Below are 18,614 nucleotides of genomic sequence, written 5' to 3' on the forward strand. Positions count from 1 at the left end.
TATAGCTCAGATTTAGCATACATGAAGAAGACAATGCAATCTACAAAATATCATAAGCTAATTCTTTCAACATCACTTTATGTGGAGATACTAATTTTTGAAATGTTACCTTTTTTGATCAATTTTGATGTTTTTTGTAATTATATTGATTATTAATTACTCGATTGAGATGAACGATAGCTCATTTTATAGATAATTCTATTATCTATAACTTATTCCATTGAGGTACATACCTAACTTCAATAGTTTTGGTTTTATACGCGAAAAACATGTTTTTGCAAATTTCAAACGGCTGTAAAAAGTTATTAAATGAAAGTTGCGAGTTGGAAACATATACGTTTTCATCTACGCATAGTATTAAACAACTTTGCATAGTCGGTTTGCTGTTAGTATTAATGTCACAAAATACCTCATTTTTGGCTTCATTGATTGGCCTATAATAAAAAAAAACTCTGCCACGCCAACTATAAATATGTATATTGTGTGTGCGTACGTCTCTGTGCGTGTGCGCGCGCGCGCGTGTGTGTGTGTGAGTGTATATGTGAGTGTATCTAATTAATTGAATATTTGAACTTATGACTTAAAATTATATTTATTAAATTCACAATAAGGTCAAATTTTGTGAGTTCTGCATGATTTACAAAAAATCAAACCATACCCATAAGCCAAATAAATTAAATGTAAAAAGTTAAATTATAGCTTTGCAGTAGTAATAGTATTAATGCATAGTGATTATACCTTTAATGACAGACCGATTTTAATGAAATTCTTTTCCAATAAATTGTCCAATACTGGATCTAACTCCTCACCAACATCTTGTATCAATATTGGTCGTCCCATGGAAACGCAATCTTCTAAATGATTTCTAAAGTACTTGTGTGACAATAAAGTGAGCTAGAATTAATTGTTATGTGCCCTTAGCAAGAGTAGGTTTTTCATTTGACATAATTCTTTTTGGAATACTCCAAGCATAAAAGTAAACATATTTTGTACGCGATATAACTAATATTGATTCATTGAATCGAACATATAATTACTTGTAAATTGAACTCTTTTTCTTTATTAATGATCCATCCCTTTCCTTGCAGCTGAGGATCGATGAGCAGAGGATACCGCGATCCCTTTGTTACGATTATTCCATTTTGAATAGAAAGTTCATCACTTGGTAGTCCCTGTAAATTCCACTCTCCAATCTGGAAATATTTATCAATTAAAGCTTACATCAAACATTGTGAATAAAATACATAAGGCGATAATACAAAAAATCCAAGTATTTTATGTCGAAAATTTCTTATGTGAACTGAGATATAATAAAACGAAATAATCCATGTTGGCAAATAACTAACCGTCGCTGTATCCGTTAGAAATTCTATTATATCAACATCTAAAGACACAGGTATTTTTCTCCGTTGAAGATAATTAAACCAAATTTTTCTCAAGTATAAACGAAATTCTTGATTAAAAGGTCCACAGTACGTTAAAAATCCAGTCAGTATTAGCACATCTCCGACTAATCTTTCTGTTTCAGATTGAAATGTTGTAAGTTGGTTAGTCCAACGCGATCGTTCTCCGGACAATCCATCAATCATAGCTATAGCAGTATCCATTTTCGTTTGACATAGATCTGCTAGATCAACAATTTTCTAGAAATACAACCATAAAATTCTTTTAATGAAAATAATAATAATTAGAAATAATAATAATTAGTAGGAAGTAGAGTTGAGAGTTAATGATAAAACAATGGTACAATAGTCATTCTTACTGAATAATTTGAAAGCCATAAAATCCAACCCGTTAAAATTTAATTTTAATATATAAATTGATAGTGTAAAATTCAAACGAAATATATATAGCAAAAAAAAGTTTTATTACATTATTACGAGGCGTGTATCAAAAATATCCGACCTAACGTATAAACGACGATGCTAACCCAAAATCTGTATGATTTTCAGAAAGTACCAACTTTAAAAAACTTATAGTTGGAATTCCAACGTTGCCGCTCGAAAAAATTATATCAGAGTCTCTACGAGTTATTTCAATATGTTAAATAGAATAATTTCTAGGACCCTGAGAAAAATTTTTCCAGCGGCAACTTTGTTCACGACACTATGCTCATTAGTATTTTATTAATTTATCCCTAGTATTTATTTAAAAATCATTAAATATAAACATTCTTTATGAATTTTGTAAACATGGAATAACTTAGTTATCGTTTTGTGATTCAATACTTTCATTTAAAACGTCTTACGCCAAAAAATAATAAATTAGAGTTAGACTTTTTTTAGAATGTGCATGAGATAATTTTAATTCATTATCTTTGAAAAAAAAAATCGTCAATGGCGAGTATTATGTGGCCTAATTGCAGCATCTTAGTGATGGAATTAAGAATAAACTACCATATTGAACAAAAAAGAATATTGTTTGATCACCACAATGCATCCGTTCTCACATAGATCATTGCGATAGCTAAAATCAATAAGTTATAGTTGCTTCTACACGTATACTATTTACTAGATTTAGCCCGCTTAGAATTTGATCTATTTCTAAAGATGTAGAAATGGTTCGCTAATTAATTGTCGACAATAAGGAGGTGGAATTTGTAATTAATGGCTATTTTGAGAAGTTCAACGCTTTTTAATATAAACAGAGTATCAGAAATATTGAACGTAGCCTGAATAAGTATATCAAATTAAAAGGAGACTATGTTAAAAAGTGAAAATCGATTTTCCAAATATTATTGCATTTTCTTTGTTGGGTCGGATATATTTGGGATACCCTTTGTATTTTGATACAAGGAATCTTTACTTGTCGTTCCTTCATAACTTCATCAAATTCGTTTTGAACTTGACGTAAATCTTCGTCTTTGGCTTTTAACAGCTTCTCTGCAGTTTGTAATTTTCTATTTGCTTTATCATGTTTTCCTTGTTGTATAGCTAAGTTCGCCTACAATAATAAATATATAGAAAATTAAGTACAAGACATGAATTGCAATTTTCCCTAACGTCAAATGCTATTTTCAATAATAATTTAAAAAATACTTATATTAAAAAAGTAACATGAATTATCAAATTCTGATTTAACATTGTTAGATTTATGAATGATATTCCATATACAGTTTTATGCACAAGTTAGTTTCCACCGTACACTAAAATTACCCAAAATTCAAAGTTTTCTAGCTTGATCTATAATGGACGTAGTAAACTCATTTTAAAGAATAAAGTAATACATTTCATATTTAGTTAGTTTTTTTAATTTAAAATCGTGATTTTTACATTAAAAAAACTAAATCTTTTTTTTTCGTAAAAAACACTTTCTAATTTTTGAATGAGTCAGTTAATTTTTAAAAAATTAGGCGAATAGATACGCATTTAGCTCCTCTTTAAAATAAGTGTCACTGGATCTTTTTTTATCGAGCCAATAAAAAGTTACGTTCATTTTTGTGAAAAAAAGGATTATTTTCAAGTTTAATTACATTCGATTCGAATATATGCACTGTGAAAAAAAACTGTAAAGAGAAAAAATGTTAGCTTTTATATGTAGAATAAGTATTTACTAAAAAAAATTTTTGTTTTGAAAAAAAAATATATTTTAATATATTCTTTATTTTTTTTTTAGTAAACTCTTATTCTACATGCATAAACAAACATTTTTTCTCTTTGCAGTTTTTTTCCACACTGCATATGTTCGAATGTAATCAAACTTGAAGTCATTTTTTTAACAATAATGAACGTAACTTTTTATTAACTCGATATAAAAAGATCACTGTCACTTATTTTATAGAGGAAACAAATGCGCATTTATTCCATCTAATTTTTTAGAAATTGACTTACTCGTTCAAAAGTTAGAAGGTGTCTATTACGAGGGATAAAAAATGAAACAAAATTATTCCGTTTATTTAATGTAAAAAAGAGATTATTAATTAAAAATAAACAACAGAATATGAAAGGTATTACTTTATTCTTTAAAATGAGCCCCCGCGAGTTTTTCTACGTCCATGATAAATGGAGTTAGAAAACTTTGAATTTTAAATAATTTTAGTATAGGGTGGGAACTAACTTATGCACGCAACTGTGTGGTAATGAGAAAATCATTTCTTTGTGTTCGGTATCAAAATTGTTGCAAAATTAATAAAGAATAACACAATATTGTTAGTCGTTCTTGAGTGGATATGTTTTTTTCAACCAGGAGGTTATAAAATAAAATAATATAAATCTATTTTGTAAAATTAAAGAGATATTAAGGATAATTTAAGACTATTGGATTTATTATTGCAACAATCGAATTAATATTACTAGTCGGCAGATTTATAAAACTGATCGAATTTCTAAGCACGCGTGTGTTAATTACATTACAAGTCGGTATGCTACGTTTTCAAAAACAAGCATTTGACTATTCATCACGAAACGAACCAAACAAAATTAATTCTAGTTTAATGAAAATTTTTTTTCTATTGAATAAAATAATGTTACTTGAAAAATATACATATATTGAAGCAAAATTAACAGATTATAATTTCGTTAAGATAAGGGTATTTTTAATTGCATTGAATTATATAAGAGATAACAATAAAAGTAAATGGTTTGTATAGGCCACGGTTTGATACATTTTGAATCAACACTTACTTTTAATGGTAAAACGTCTTTATTTATATCATAGAAAGTAACCATCGACATTGTCCATTGTATTAAACCTGCCACATTACCACAGGCCGTTTTCGCAGCTTCAAAATTGTACATGGGATAATTTAAGTAAGGCATCATCAAATCTACAGTTTCCGCGTTGATGTTATCTTTCGGAAAATTTTGTAAGTTAAATAGAAATCTGGTGTCAGCCATGACCTGAAAAAATTGAAAAATAGAAAAAATATAAAGTTGTCGGAATGCAATGATCAATACAGTAATAACAAATTCGGTCACTTTTAAAGCTTCGTTCCAAGATGCTTGAAGGAATTTCTTATCATAATCAGGTTTAACAGGCTCTAGTCGTTTTCCAAACAAAATAACAACGCAATCCATTATGAGAGTGATCAAATAAGGAGGTTTAGCAAGTTTTCGAACTGTAGCAATATCAGCAGCTTTTATTGTCTGCACGTGAATTTTAGAAAATATGAGTGAAATAAAAAAAATATTTTATTTGGCTTTATCTAAATATTCATGCACAGGTGTGTAAAAAAATTATACATAGATTGGATTTTATATTTTTTAAAAGGGATAACAGACACCCAAGTGATAATGTTTTTTTAAGACAAGTTAATACATTTTTTAATTATTTTAAAATAATAATAATATCATCAAACATTTAATTCAAAGAACTCAACATTTTTATTTGAAGGAAGAAACAATCAATGGCATCACCTGCAAAGCTGCTTCGGCTTCTAAAAGAGCTGGTTCGGCGGCTTTCAATTTTTTTTCTGCTATGGATTTATCTTTGGAAATAATTTTTAGCAAAGCTTCAGCTTCATCTTTAGTTTCTTGAACTTTTGCTTTCACGGTTTCAGCTTCTTCTTTTTTCTGGTTAACCGTAACTAATATCTAAAATAAATTATGTTTTACATTAAATATTAACGAAATATAAAAATTAATCAAAGAGCAATATTAATCAATCTGGTAATAAAGTTTTAGTTTTGGTATAAAAATATTGAGTCTCATTAATTAGTTTTAATTTTTTCACAACTTACAGCCTCTACTTGAATATTTTTAACCGCAATATCTTCTTGATTTTTCAATAAAACTTTTCGTAAGTCATCAACTTGTACTGCAGCATCGACTAACTTACTTAAGCCATTACTCATTCGATAAGCTAATTCGTTGATGCCATTTAAATTTTGCAGGTAAATTTCCTTATACGAGTCAATGAAAGTTAAGAATGACCTAGGTGTGACAAAACATTGTCGTCGAAATACATGGAAATAGTCAACACAAGCATCGTTGACATTATCTTGTACATCAGCCATGACCTCGATCAATTGCTTTTTAATATCATTAGAGCATTTAATTTCATATTCGTTCAGAAAATGTACTCCTACAGCGCATAATGCATCTGGAGGCCATTTGAAGAACCAGTTAATTGTGCAGCCAGCTATCAAGCCGGGAAATTTTAAGGACCGAGACCGAAATTTTTCACCTATCTGTTTAAAAGAAAATACAAATGATATTCCTTAGATTCTTAGCTTCATAATATATTGGATTAATAATGGATAATGAATCGACTCACTGGGGAAAAACATAAAGCTAGATGCAGATTATTTCTTGCTCTGGTAATGAAGAAATTATAAAGATTATCTTGTGTCGGAGGTCTTTTTGGATCTTCTTTTTTCATTAAAGGTACAATATTTGACAGAATATCGTCAAGTTCATCTTTTGCGAATAAATTTGCCACTTCACCGACGCTCAATATATTATTAATAAATTCAAGGAAACCCTCTTCTTTGATTTCGTTATCAGTAAAAATAAATGTCATTCCTTTCGATCCTGCTCCTGCTTCTCGGTATATTCTTCGCAAGTCTTCCATTAAATTTTGTACGTTGTAACTCCTGCAAAGTCAGTTTAATTACCTAATGATTACCTCATAGTTCTGTTAAAATATTTTCGTTTCTAGGTGCATGGTTATTTTTCTTTTTCTCGCGGTCATTTTACGAATGATAATTTGAAAAATGGCAAAATGTAAGTTAGACATACCTGGTAAGGACTATTTGGAAAAAGTTGAAACCAGCCATGAAGGCGGCAAGTCGAGTTAGAGATTGTTTTCCCGATCCCCCGATTCCAACCAACATAGCATTACCTCTTGGCATTAAAAATATTCTTGATATTCGAAATAGATGCACGAGAGCGTCATGAAACAATACTAAATCAAGATGTATCCCTCGGATGTATTCATTAAATTGATCCATAAAAGACTTTACTCTGGCAATGACGATCTCATAACTATCAATAGATGGAATCAATTGAAATCGATTAAAACAGTAACGGTGTGATATTCATTAACGTACTATATAGTTGTTTCAATACGCTCTTTTTGAATAAATTATTAGATATTACCTTGGTAATTCTTCGTAAGTCTTTGGAGCAACTATTTCAAAATCTTCCGGTTCATCGCCTGTGGCCTCCGGTGGATCTCGCAGAAAACTTACAAAGTAAGTTTCAGATGAATCATAATACTGATAATCAGTTCCAAGTTGTTCTTCGGCAGTTTTAGATAACATACCTTGGAACCATTCTTTATCAACAAAATCAGTGAACCTTAATGCCAATATGAAATAATAATCAATGTCATGTAATTATTATTAAGATTTTATGAATAGACATTGACCTGTCGGAAATTACTCTGATGCATTCATGTTTCCATAATTTTAAAAGCGTGTTAATGGATTCGCATTCGTTCTTTTCAATTTTCAATATTCCTTCCCATATTCGGGATACGTCACGTAAGTTAAATATATAATGAAATTTCGCTGGAGTTGGTAAAAGTTTGTTCTTTGTTTGTTGCCATATTGATCTTGTAAGAGGGATTAATTTTGGTAGAAAATCAACTATGGCGTTGGAAAATCTTTCTAGGCAAAAGTATCCTATGCCAATGGACCCTAAATATTTAAAAAAAGATTATAATAGATATTATAGTTGTAAAATAATTAAAATTAATCTATTGCAATGGAGTGAACAAAGAAATATTTACTGAAAATCGTATCCATAGACTTATTTGATGGTAAAGTACAATTAAATATATTAAACTGTCTTTTCAAGCGCGGTGGAATGTCATTCCTACCACCACCAGGATGAATCATTGCTGCTAGTAATATTATATCTTGTATAATTAGAAAATCTCCCGGTTTGTCCAATGAATAAAAGCCTTTATACTCCATCATTTGGCGTACAATCTCATTGGTAACTTGATCACCCCACTCATTAATTACAGGCATATTTATATCATCTATAAAAACGCTCATTTTTCGGCCATTTGGAGGGCCGTAGGTCAATCCGACTCGCTTTTCTACGTAACTTTCAAATACTCGCTTCAAATAATCAATAAGAAAATTACTCAATAATATTTTAACATATTTTCATAAAATAAAATCTGTGTTTACTTGAACCATGTTAGGTGTTGATGCAGATGAGAAATTGAATGATTTATTCAAATGGTACTCAGGATCGTGCTGGGACATGGAGCTTTTGATCATGACTGTTTTTCCTGTACCTTGTTCTCCTGTAATTCAAAATATAAATAAATAGATACTAAATAAATATGCGTTATCTGTAACAAATTTTAGGAAGTTGATCTAGTTATGGAAATTCATACCAATCAAAAGAATCGCTTTTTCCTGTTTCGTGATTAAGTCAATCAAGTATAAAGTTCTTGTATTATCAATATTAGGAACTAAAATTGTGTAGTATTCTAGTACTTTGTCAGGTGGATATTCAAAATCGGTAACTCGTTCACTCCAATGTTGCCATTCTCCTATCTCTGATACAAGAAATTCAAATATAGTCTCATCATCCTACAAAATAATTATTTTATTATTAAATAAATACGTTTATTATTTTAATTCAAAAACGAACTAAGTGATTTCGTAATAAGTTATAATTAACGAACTTGACAATTTGGCCAATTTAAATTTGACGGATGATGCAGTACATAGTTTTGAAGCGCTGTGCGTCCATCAAGTTCTAGAACTGCACCAAGACTCCACATTAGTGAGAATAAAAAGATTTTCTCAACATGACTATTAGAAATAATGCCTGCTATAGAAAAATAAAAAATTGATAATAACACTAATTTGACTGACAAAAAATCAACAATAAATATGTAGAATGAATACAATTTGTTTCATTACTGTGTAACAGACCCTCGAGTAAATCTATACATTGTCTAATATACATTGATTCTAGTAGAGTCATTTTGGTTACAAGTTTTGTTTGTAAGAAGTTATGTGCATCGTCATATATCTGGTTGAATAATTCTCGTAGAATAGATATGTATTTATTTGGTCTTGACTTAAACCAACCCTGTGCAAAGTCGATAATAAATTTGAAAGTTTATGAGTAATAACATGCTATTGAAACAATATATATTCACATAGCCTATATAAATGATGTAATATGAATTTCGATGCATTTTTTTTTCATTTCGCGTATTACCTCTAAAATTGGTTTCCATTTCAAAACCGAAGCACTGAAAAAGACCATGCCCATTCGTGAAACGGTAGCTGGTGACGCATTATCCACGTTATCTGGCTCAAAAACAAGTTTACTATTAGGAGCCATTATTATACGATCACCATTAGCTAAAGTCAGTGTTTTATTGTCGTCCAAAACAGAGTTCAAATTTTCAATCCATACTGCGTCCACAGGTCCATCCAAAACAATCCATAAACAGTCGGTTTTCTTTATTTGGGTTGATCTTCTCCACAATGTAGAGAAAATGCCGTCCGTCCAATCATTAGTTGCAGCATCAAGCCGACCGAACATTTGTGAAGCTGTGATAGCCTAAAATTACCATAGATACCACTTCGGTGCGTGCAAATTCGACACCGCATTTGATTAATTAGAGCGAGTAAGAAACCTTTGGGTTCATTCGAACTTCTTTATGTGGTTGTCCTAATTCAGTTAAAGCCCGCATAAGCGTCCACATGCACTGAGTTTTCCCCGAACCAGTCGGCCCAAGAACCATTAATCCGTGACGTACAAGCGAAGTCTCGTACAACTACATTAATTGATAAAAATTAATCATATGCAAAATTTTTCTGCAGTTCAAAATAATGTAATTGACAGCACACTTGAATAGTTTTCAAGTTCCATTCTGGATGATTGATAATTTTGAGGACGTCAGTTGCGTTTGCAATAGCTCTTTGTAAATCCTTATAACTCTGAGTAGTTAATTTAATACCCGGAAACATATCGTCAATAAGTGAAAGGAATAAAGGTTCGTCCTCGTCAACTAGTTTTGATAAATTCATGTCTCTGTTTGAATAAACCAATTTTGTAATAAATTATTACATTATGAATTAGAAATGAAAAAGTAGTGTTTTTTGTTGCGATGAGTGTATTGAGCTTTATTTTGTTTCAGACTCAAAAATTATGAGAGTGTAATGATCGTATTTCAGTATAGTAATCATTAACATAACATTTTTCACATATGACTGCGTTTAATTGATTGCTATTCCTTTATACCGGCGACTCTGTAAGAATCGGTAGCGTGCATTTAAGCTAACTTAGCGAACAAAGAGCTGCGGACGATCCGGCGATGCATGTTATTGTCGCGCGCGAGCTACGTAAATATAAACACGCGGGCCAAGCATTTTGTAGAGTATAGGAAAATAAACTAACTCACGTATGATTCAAACGATAATTTTACTGTTGCCATTTCTAGCTATTAGTATGTTGGTTGACTGACTCCCGTCCCTTCCTGCTCTCCGAGTAATAAATTCGAATATTTTGATATCACCGCACGCATTCCGGTATGATTGCGTGTCGAGCGAATTAACGGAATAAAAACGGAGTAATAACCCCGTTACAATTTGTTACAACAGCTTTATGCATAGCTGTTAAAAAAATGTTACATGTATAAATGGGCTCGTATATCGCATAAAAAACGAGTATTAAATTCTATATAAATAATTTAATCATATTTAATTGCATTCATGCACTGAAAATATATACCTCAATACTCTCATTAATGTTGTTTCCTCAGATTCGCCAGGATGAGCTCTCTTTTGCGCACCAAGAGTTCTTAGGCAGGACAAAATATTTCTTAATCCAAAGTCATAATGCACTTGTTTACTGAGTTGCTCTTCACAAAGCTTGTAAAGTGTGAAAAATTTCCGGGATAAGAGAAGATTTTCTTTAAAACCACATGCAGCTAATTTTACTCTCATGATAATCTATTTAAAGAATAAACATTTTTCGGAAAAAATATTTTAGTTTTGATACCACAAAGACATGTGATTGCATAATTTAATAGACAAATTTTTATAATTCACTTGTCGATCTGGGACCATCATAGCAACGCTACGGAACATGATTTTTAAATTTTCAGGTAATTCTTGCCTGCCCGCGTAACCAGGATTCATAGTTATAAATAATCCAAATTCATAATCAATACTGTATATTTCTCCGTCACTGAAATTATATGAAAAAAAAAATTTAACGAGTGTTATCATTAGCTATGAGTTCTACTAAAAACCTGAATAAAAAGTTTAAACTCCTTTCTTTTCTTGCATTTAATACTATAGCGATTTGTTGTGCTGCGACAGAGAGTACCGGCAAGTCGATTCGATTAAATTCATCAAAACATCCCCATGTTCCAGATTGCGCTAAACCCTATTAAAATTTGGTATCGCAAAAATATTTGTTAAGATCGACTGATTGGAACATTAAGAAAAGATAGGAATAATAAATTTAAATCACTTTAAATATTCGGCCTAATCCTCGAAAATCCATTTGATCCGAACAATTAAATACAACTACATACTTTCCCAGAGCTTTTCCCATATCCTTCGTAGTTTCTGTTTTTCCAGTTCCTGCTGGCCCAGCCGGAGCACCACCGAAATTCATTCCTACCAAATAGTACGATATTATTGTGAAAAATAGATTAGATAAAGTAAGAGACTTGATCGTTTTTTGGATGCTGAAATGTGTGACTAACCGACTGCTTGGGCTAGTGTAATATAACATCTGTCCGTTAAAGGTGTAACAACAAGTCGATCTGTGCAACCAAGGAATTCATTTTGATAAATGAATTCAACGTCGGTAATTCTAATGGGCACTCCTTCGGACTCTTCGTCATAGTAAAAACGAGCTTGCTTCAACCATTCGAAATCATGTACATTTTTTATTCTCAAACGACATAGAACATCAAAAATATCCCTAAATGGAACTATTAGTTGAATTCACACCAAGCAAATTTAATCCATATTCAATTTTATCATGATATTTTATTACCTTTGATGTACGTGAATAGTAATTAAGGCCTCATATTTTAATCTCGCGTAGCTTGTTAGATCTTTAACAGTAACTTCGATCATTCTATTCAAAAGATCAAGAAAAAACTGATTTGTCCTTTTCATTATTGTTCGATCTTTTTTTGAGCTAACCAACGCTATTTCTGATTGTTGTGTCCAGAGAACTTGTATTGCCAATAGACCAACCTAGATGAGCATTCAATTTATTATATATTTGATTAAAAAAGCTATCCGTCGCATTCAATTTTATGACATAGTGACCTGTAGTATGGAATTATCGATAAGTGATAGTAAATCTGTTCCTGGTTCTACTAAAGTTTGCAGCCCTTGAGCGATGACTACGCCGACAGATTGCTGATGCATTTTTAATAAAGAGTTTAACCAATTTTCAACGCCTCCAGTGCAGAGTACTGGCTTTTCAAATATAACTTGTTCATTCTCACGCGAATACATAGTTATGACCTTATCGTATTCTTTTTCTGAGAAATCCAACTGGAAAAATAAAAATAAAATACAATAATATAAAGTATTTTATCCGGAGTAGTAAAAAATACTTTGGCCACGTTGTCAAAAAATCCATCTAAGTAATTCACAATGGTGTGAGAATCAGCAGCTTGTCCTAAAATTTCTAGTAAAGTTGGATCTGATATAAAACAAAATCGTGGAAATACCACTCTCTTAGTTTCCAGATAGCTATAGATGAAATATTGCTTTTAAAGTGTGGTTGTTTAGTTATTATTTTTAAGTATTTCAAAGCTTTCCATCATACCCGCTTAGCGATTTTTGACAAGCTTCCAGTTGCTCAAGTAAATGAGGCAAAAATTGGCCCATAGTTTCATCTCCTGTGCAAGTTTCAACAGCATTTAATTTATCTCGAGCACGATACATTAATTTCACCCAAGATTTATCAATAGCCTAAAAGTTAAGAAAAACGAATGAATCCAATATCAACTGATCATATATTTTTTACAGTTACGTTAAATCGTTTTGCTTCCGCCGGTAACTGCTTGGAAATGTCACCTCCTATAAATACTGCCTCAAGATATGCCCACAAGTTTTGTACAATCAACCACTTTGCTAATATTTCTGAGGAATTATTCAACTTATTTTGCCAGAGTTGTATATCCCTTTTGAAAGGCGCATTATATCTAGACCAAAGTGAGATTAAAATTTCACATGACAAAAAATGTTTGAGATCATGCACAAGAAATGTTGTACCGGTTGGCAAGGAGCGAGCTTGTGATCATCAAACTATCCTCCAATTGAGCAATAATTTCTTGAGTTTCAAGTCCTTTCAATAGAAGTTCCCCTCGTGATTTAAAATTAGAAAATTGCAAATTAACTATGGACCAGTCAGCTATTACTTGTCTTAATTTGCTTTCAATATCTTTTTCTTTGATGGCACTTATACAAATATCCTTCGACCGAATAATTAGCGTGAGATATTACAGCGACAAAATTCGAATAAATAGTTAAAAATTTACTTCATATATATTGGAAACTTACTTCAACTTCATCTTTATGTTCCAATAATGGAGCCTCCATAACGCTAGCCAAGTTGAATGTCTCAGATTCGATGTCAAACGTATAATTGCAAAGTTCAGACATCCTATCCCAATGCCGCTCTTTCATTGCTTTATTTGCCATTAATTCTAACAGAGGGCAGGTCTCATTGAAGTCGTCGATTTTCTTTTTTAATTCAATATAGGCCGGCCATTCTCTCAAACCTCTAGGTAGTCTGCGGCATCTGCAAAACGATTTCAATGTACCACGTAAAATCTATTTACCGTTGTTATGCTTCGTTTTTTTATTTAGATTTAAAAATTGTAATATTTAATAAATATGCAGCGTACTAACTTATTTTGAAAGTCGGTCAGTTCTGCGATAATGACATCTGTATCTAATTCTGACCAAGGCATCTTGTAGTACCCATCGACAGAGTGCATAACTTGTAAATAGAGTCCATACAATTTCTGCAATAAGTTTAGTTCTCTTTTGCGATGATTTAATTCTGGATATTCTGTTATTTCAATGCCAAACAAACTTTCTCCACTGCTATATGTTTCATAGCGCTCCCACAAGCTATCAAACCAACCTTGAAATAGTAGTACTCTGAAAATCACGAAAAATCGAACTATGAATACATTTATATCAATACTTAGAACTAAGAATTAAAAGAAAACTCAGATCCATATTTCGTTATAACCAAACATTACTCGACCTTTCACTTGCTTCCTTAGCCGAAATGTTGTCAACCATAGGTCCTTTTATTTCGAAGTCTCTATAGAATGTTATAACTTCATTTTTTAAAACTGCAACTCCATCGGTAAGTTCGTTTTTCAGTGGTTTTTGCATTTCACACACAGTCGCTTGAACTTCTTTTGCTGTTTTTAACATATTTGTGAAATTATATCTAATACTGTCAACGATATCTTGCTCTTCCTTTGAAATTTCGATCTGAAATGTAGCTATAAGCGCATAGATTTCTTCAATTAACATTAGTTCTCTATCCATAAGAATAAAATCTTCTCGAACTTCAGCAAGACATTTCATGGCGATTCTTACATCTTCCAGATCTTTTATTGGTCGATTTAAAAGTTTATTTTTATTGACTATGTATTCTGATATTACTTTTAATTTGTCTTTATAAGAATCTGAAAGTACTGTGCCCAATGTTATTTTCCACGCTATAGCTTCTACCATTAATGCTAGTTTTAGCTTATCTGAAATATTTTTACGAGATCTTAATAAGCTCAAGGTGGATCATTCAATAAAAAAAATATTAATACAATGTAATAAAAATTAAAAAAAAAATAAAAAACAGAGTATATTCACCCATGTTGATTTGAAGAGGCCCAACAGTGTGATACGGTTGAAGATTTTCTATTTCTAAGAATAACTCTTCGTATTTAATAAATTTTGCTCTTATTTCATGGATAAATGGCTTCGATTTTACAAAATCTTCGATTTGTTTGTTTCTATCCTCAGTCCACAAATAAGAATATTGTAAATAAATCTGTAAATTTCAAATAATTTACGACATTTACTTTAAATTTTATTGTGATTCTGCTGGAACTCGCAAAGTTTAATTTTTGAAAAAATATTTTACATTTCCAATTTGTGTAATATCGTCTTTCAGAACAAACATAGCTCCTTGCAAATTCATTGAACTCCGAATAATTTCCTTATGGTTTATAATATACTCGTAATAATTCGTCAGAGATGAACCTATAGTAGATTAGATTTATTTATTGATTTTTCAATATTATAACTTAAAATGAGCTCTGCTTTAACAGTGTTACTTTACCCGCATCAGTATCACTAATCATGTTTTTGTTGGCGAATAGTTGACCCCACATTGTAACAGATTGGTGTACATTAAATAGACTACTCATGACATTATTAAAATGTTGTTGCAATTCATCTATAGATGGAACTATAACAATGTTAGGAATCATAAGTATAAAATCAGTTTCCATCAAAAGCTTTTCATCTTTTCCAGTACTATTTTTTCTGAAAACAATACTACAATGATCATAATAATCAATGTCAAATATGATATCATGAAATTTAAACGACTAGCATGAAAATTAAAATTTATATCGAATCACTTGCTTAGATGATCCGACTATTTTCTTCAACATTTCTAATGTTTTCCGAGTGCACTTAACTAAAGAATCAACTAATTTTTGATTGAAATATGCGAACAACTCCATACAGTCGTTGTGAAAATGTTTGATGTTAATACTGATCAATTTTTCGATTACGTTGAATCCTATAATTTCGGAATCATATTCAAAATTTATGAAAAATTAATGGGAAAATAAGTAAGTAATTTGAGATAAGTGGAAAATGTATTTTACCAATTTCAAATTCATCTGTTAATTTTGTCTGAGACGTAACTGGTTTGTTTACTTTTGAAGGATCCATCCAATCATATTTTAGGTCTTGAACTTTTGGATCATCAATTAAATCGGCAAATTTATTTATTATATCAATTACTGCCTGCTCAGCCGTTGAACACTTTATGCCTAATTCACGGCCTGTTTTTACTGTGAACTCCATAATGTCTTTTGAAAATAATTCTGGATATTGAGGATGATCACAAAATTTGATCAGTTGCGTATCAGAGATTGATTCAAAAATTTCTTCGATTCTCGTTTCTTTCATATCAATTACTTTCTTTAGAAAAGTTTGTACTCTATTCATCGTTAACTCTATATCGTTAAAAGTGTCAGAAATTTTCAATGAAGTCCACGTTATAGTTGATAAACAAGGTTGAAATGATGATTCCAAATCAGAGAGACAAGGTTTCATTAATTTTAAAAATAAAGATGGAATAGATCTTCTTAGAGCATTATTTTTTTCTACTAATACTTTGATTTCGTCGACGTGAGATAGTATTTTTTCTTTGGAAAAAAATATGATCTTGATGAAATCTGGCACGTTTAAATCAAATTTTAACATATATTCAGTTTCTCGAATCACTTCTATAATATATGGATCGAAGTTTACGACGTATTTGTTCGTTTTTAAGTTCCGAAGAAGAAGAGGAGCTATTAATGCAAGCCGAACCTATAGATTATGAAATTAGAAAATTGTATAACCTAATTTATATTTAATGGATGGTACGTAAAATGAAAGAAATAGTTACTGTATCAGTAGAATCAAACCATGCTTTATGATATAATATCTCGTAGTGAATAAAAACTGTCATTAAAGCATTATACATTTTAATGCATTTTTGCATTTTATCATGTACCATAACTTTAGGACGAGTTTTATATTTTTCCATTGGAGATTCCATACGCTTTTCAAGTTGTCGTATCCATAATATTCTACCAGAAATCATAGGTATATTTCTAGGCACAGGCGGGTTAGATCTGTTTTCGTTGTATCCATCTCTTATATTTTCTACTTCAGCTTCGAACATAACTATTAGTTCCAAATATTTTCTATCAATCCATAATTGACTGAAATCCAATTTCTGGAACCTTTTGGATAGAAAGAGAACGCATAATTTTTTTCTTACCTTTAATTTATTTCTAAATTGTACGTATGTCTGTGTGTGGGTGTATTACAGTGTCGTTAAAAAAATTATATATTAATTTATAGATTACCTCTTGATCATTGCCAATGTTTGCTCGATTGAGGGTAAATCATCAACAGATATGTAGAAAAATTTGCGGAGTTCGAGTTCCGTATCGCCAGTGTTCTTTTTAAATTCATTGTAATCAATATCAAAATCATTTTTCCGAAAATTTAAGGGATCGTGTGTTTTGGAAATAATTTTTTCAAAAAATGTTGTAAACTTTTGTGCAAAAATGGTGATTCCTTCAATTTTTGAACTGTGTAAAATAGAGTAAGTTGTCGTCGTTTCCAGTACATTAATAATCTACAACATTAATAATTAATATTGTTATTAATTATGATAAAAAAAATTATTTATAAATTAAACATTACTTTGACCAATCTCTCTGTAAACATGTTAAATTTTCCAAAAACATGTACTTCTGAAACATCTATTAATGGTTCATTTGAATTTTCTTTAACTTTTTGTCTCATTTGATTGTAATAATTCCAATAGGATCTCTCGAGTTCTATACACTTCTGCAAATTGGAAATAAAATAACAAATTAATAACTGAAACAACATTATAACTATTCACTCCTTCCTTCTAATCCTTGTTCTATATTTGATGCGAGACTTACTTTCATTTTAGCTATCATATCAGATTTTCTTTCATCCCATATAGAAATTTCATTGTTATTGGTTAAAAAAGACTTGCACGATAATATAAGCTGGTTTGTTATCTGTGAAATTATACTTATTGAAAAGCAATTGAAATATCAGTTTTCTAATTAAAATATTAGCCAACCTTAACGAAAACGGCGGTAACCATTTCTTTAGTATTTAAAAAGCGAGACATCGCAAAAATCATTTGCAGTACATACATCAAAGACAGCAGATGTTCATCAAGTTGAGTCGGTGATAGTCTGTACAATGGATAGGTAAACTTTTCCAAAACATATAAATATTTTACGTTGTCTTCTGATAATATTTCAGTGGCTGTAACGTGATCTTCCAACTTTTTCCATTTCTAAATAATTAAAAAGATTATATTGACCTTAATAAGATTTATATGTAATATAAAATAGTCACTCACGATTCAACATACCTGTATAACTTTCGATTTAGATATTATTAAAAAAGTCAAATGGGATTGAATAGGAAATGATCTTATCTGCTTTCCAAGTGATGAAAAACATGTAAGTATTTTCCGCCAGTAAATCAGTTCAGCTGATGGTCCGATTATTTCAGTTTCTCTTCTTAACTGCTGGCTTACTACTAATTCCTTTAATCATTCATCAAAATAAAAATAACAATAATCGATTAATGCAATCATTATTGCATAATGCATTTAAGTACCTTTTCCATTAATTTCATCCATTCTTTAACGATGTTTTCAACTCTTAATAAAATATCCAAATTTCCTACATTCTGAATAATCAAATCTTGATTTGACAAATGTTTTTCGTAGAAATTTTCATCGATACTCAATATAACAACTTGGTTAATATAATTCTTGGTAGCTTTGTTACGCGTAGTATAGATTTATCATGAATAAATTAAAGTTTAATGAATTATAATACTTTGAAAT

General features: G+C 30.7%; 1 protein-coding gene across 1 annotated transcript in view; it reads right to left on the bottom strand.

Annotated features, from left to right (window-relative positions):
* LOC131675393 (dynein axonemal heavy chain 8) overlaps window positions 1–18,614 on the bottom strand; it is a 53,767-nt gene that overhangs the window by 35,063 nt on the left and 90 nt on the right. The window contains exons 2-47 of the mRNA XM_058954361.1: window positions 18,383–18,546; window positions 18,132–18,308; window positions 17,832–18,053; window positions 17,665–17,766; window positions 17,417–17,563; window positions 17,074–17,348; window positions 16,608–16,947; window positions 15,817–16,528; window positions 15,569–15,728; window positions 15,261–15,478; window positions 15,063–15,181; window positions 14,789–14,969; window positions 14,175–14,676; window positions 13,811–14,065; window positions 13,460–13,700; window positions 13,172–13,371; window positions 12,930–13,101; window positions 12,723–12,868; window positions 12,508–12,646; window positions 12,215–12,445; window positions 11,934–12,139; window positions 11,638–11,858; window positions 11,400–11,548; window positions 11,176–11,312; window positions 10,973–11,111; window positions 10,653–10,873; window positions 9,770–9,953; window positions 9,556–9,696; window positions 9,132–9,479; window positions 8,813–8,999; window positions 8,587–8,732; window positions 8,293–8,491; window positions 8,081–8,199; window positions 7,672–8,008; window positions 7,309–7,579; window positions 7,038–7,238; window positions 6,678–6,923; window positions 6,214–6,532; window positions 5,678–6,127; window positions 5,355–5,531; window positions 4,917–5,084; window positions 4,623–4,838; window positions 2,806–2,943; window positions 1,347–1,643; window positions 1,038–1,193; window positions 739–894 (exon numbers count right to left, since the gene is read on the bottom strand). Of these exons, the coding sequence (XP_058810344.1) occupies window positions 739–894; window positions 1,038–1,193; window positions 1,347–1,643; window positions 2,806–2,943; window positions 4,623–4,838; window positions 4,917–5,084; window positions 5,355–5,531; window positions 5,678–6,127; window positions 6,214–6,532; window positions 6,678–6,923; window positions 7,038–7,238; window positions 7,309–7,579; window positions 7,672–8,008; window positions 8,081–8,199; window positions 8,293–8,491; window positions 8,587–8,732; window positions 8,813–8,999; window positions 9,132–9,479; window positions 9,556–9,696; window positions 9,770–9,953; window positions 10,653–10,873; window positions 10,973–11,111; window positions 11,176–11,312; window positions 11,400–11,548; window positions 11,638–11,858; window positions 11,934–12,139; window positions 12,215–12,445; window positions 12,508–12,646; window positions 12,723–12,868; window positions 12,930–13,101; window positions 13,172–13,371; window positions 13,460–13,700; window positions 13,811–14,065; window positions 14,175–14,676; window positions 14,789–14,969; window positions 15,063–15,181; window positions 15,261–15,478; window positions 15,569–15,728; window positions 15,817–16,528; window positions 16,608–16,947; window positions 17,074–17,348; window positions 17,417–17,563; window positions 17,665–17,766; window positions 17,832–18,053; window positions 18,132–18,308; window positions 18,383–18,546 (10,232 nt within the window). The remainder of the gene's footprint in view (window positions 1–738; window positions 895–1,037; window positions 1,194–1,346; window positions 1,644–2,805; window positions 2,944–4,622; window positions 4,839–4,916; window positions 5,085–5,354; window positions 5,532–5,677; window positions 6,128–6,213; window positions 6,533–6,677; window positions 6,924–7,037; window positions 7,239–7,308; window positions 7,580–7,671; window positions 8,009–8,080; window positions 8,200–8,292; window positions 8,492–8,586; window positions 8,733–8,812; window positions 9,000–9,131; window positions 9,480–9,555; window positions 9,697–9,769; window positions 9,954–10,652; window positions 10,874–10,972; window positions 11,112–11,175; window positions 11,313–11,399; window positions 11,549–11,637; window positions 11,859–11,933; window positions 12,140–12,214; window positions 12,446–12,507; window positions 12,647–12,722; window positions 12,869–12,929; window positions 13,102–13,171; window positions 13,372–13,459; window positions 13,701–13,810; window positions 14,066–14,174; window positions 14,677–14,788; window positions 14,970–15,062; window positions 15,182–15,260; window positions 15,479–15,568; window positions 15,729–15,816; window positions 16,529–16,607; window positions 16,948–17,073; window positions 17,349–17,416; window positions 17,564–17,664; window positions 17,767–17,831; window positions 18,054–18,131; window positions 18,309–18,382; window positions 18,547–18,614) is intronic.

This window comes from Phymastichus coffea, unplaced genomic scaffold (genome assembly GCF_024137745.1).
Source record: "Phymastichus coffea isolate CEN01 unplaced genomic scaffold, Cenicafe_Pcof_1.1 PCOF00020, whole genome shotgun sequence".
Lineage (NCBI taxonomy): Eukaryota > Metazoa > Arthropoda > Insecta > Hymenoptera > Eulophidae > Phymastichus > Phymastichus coffea.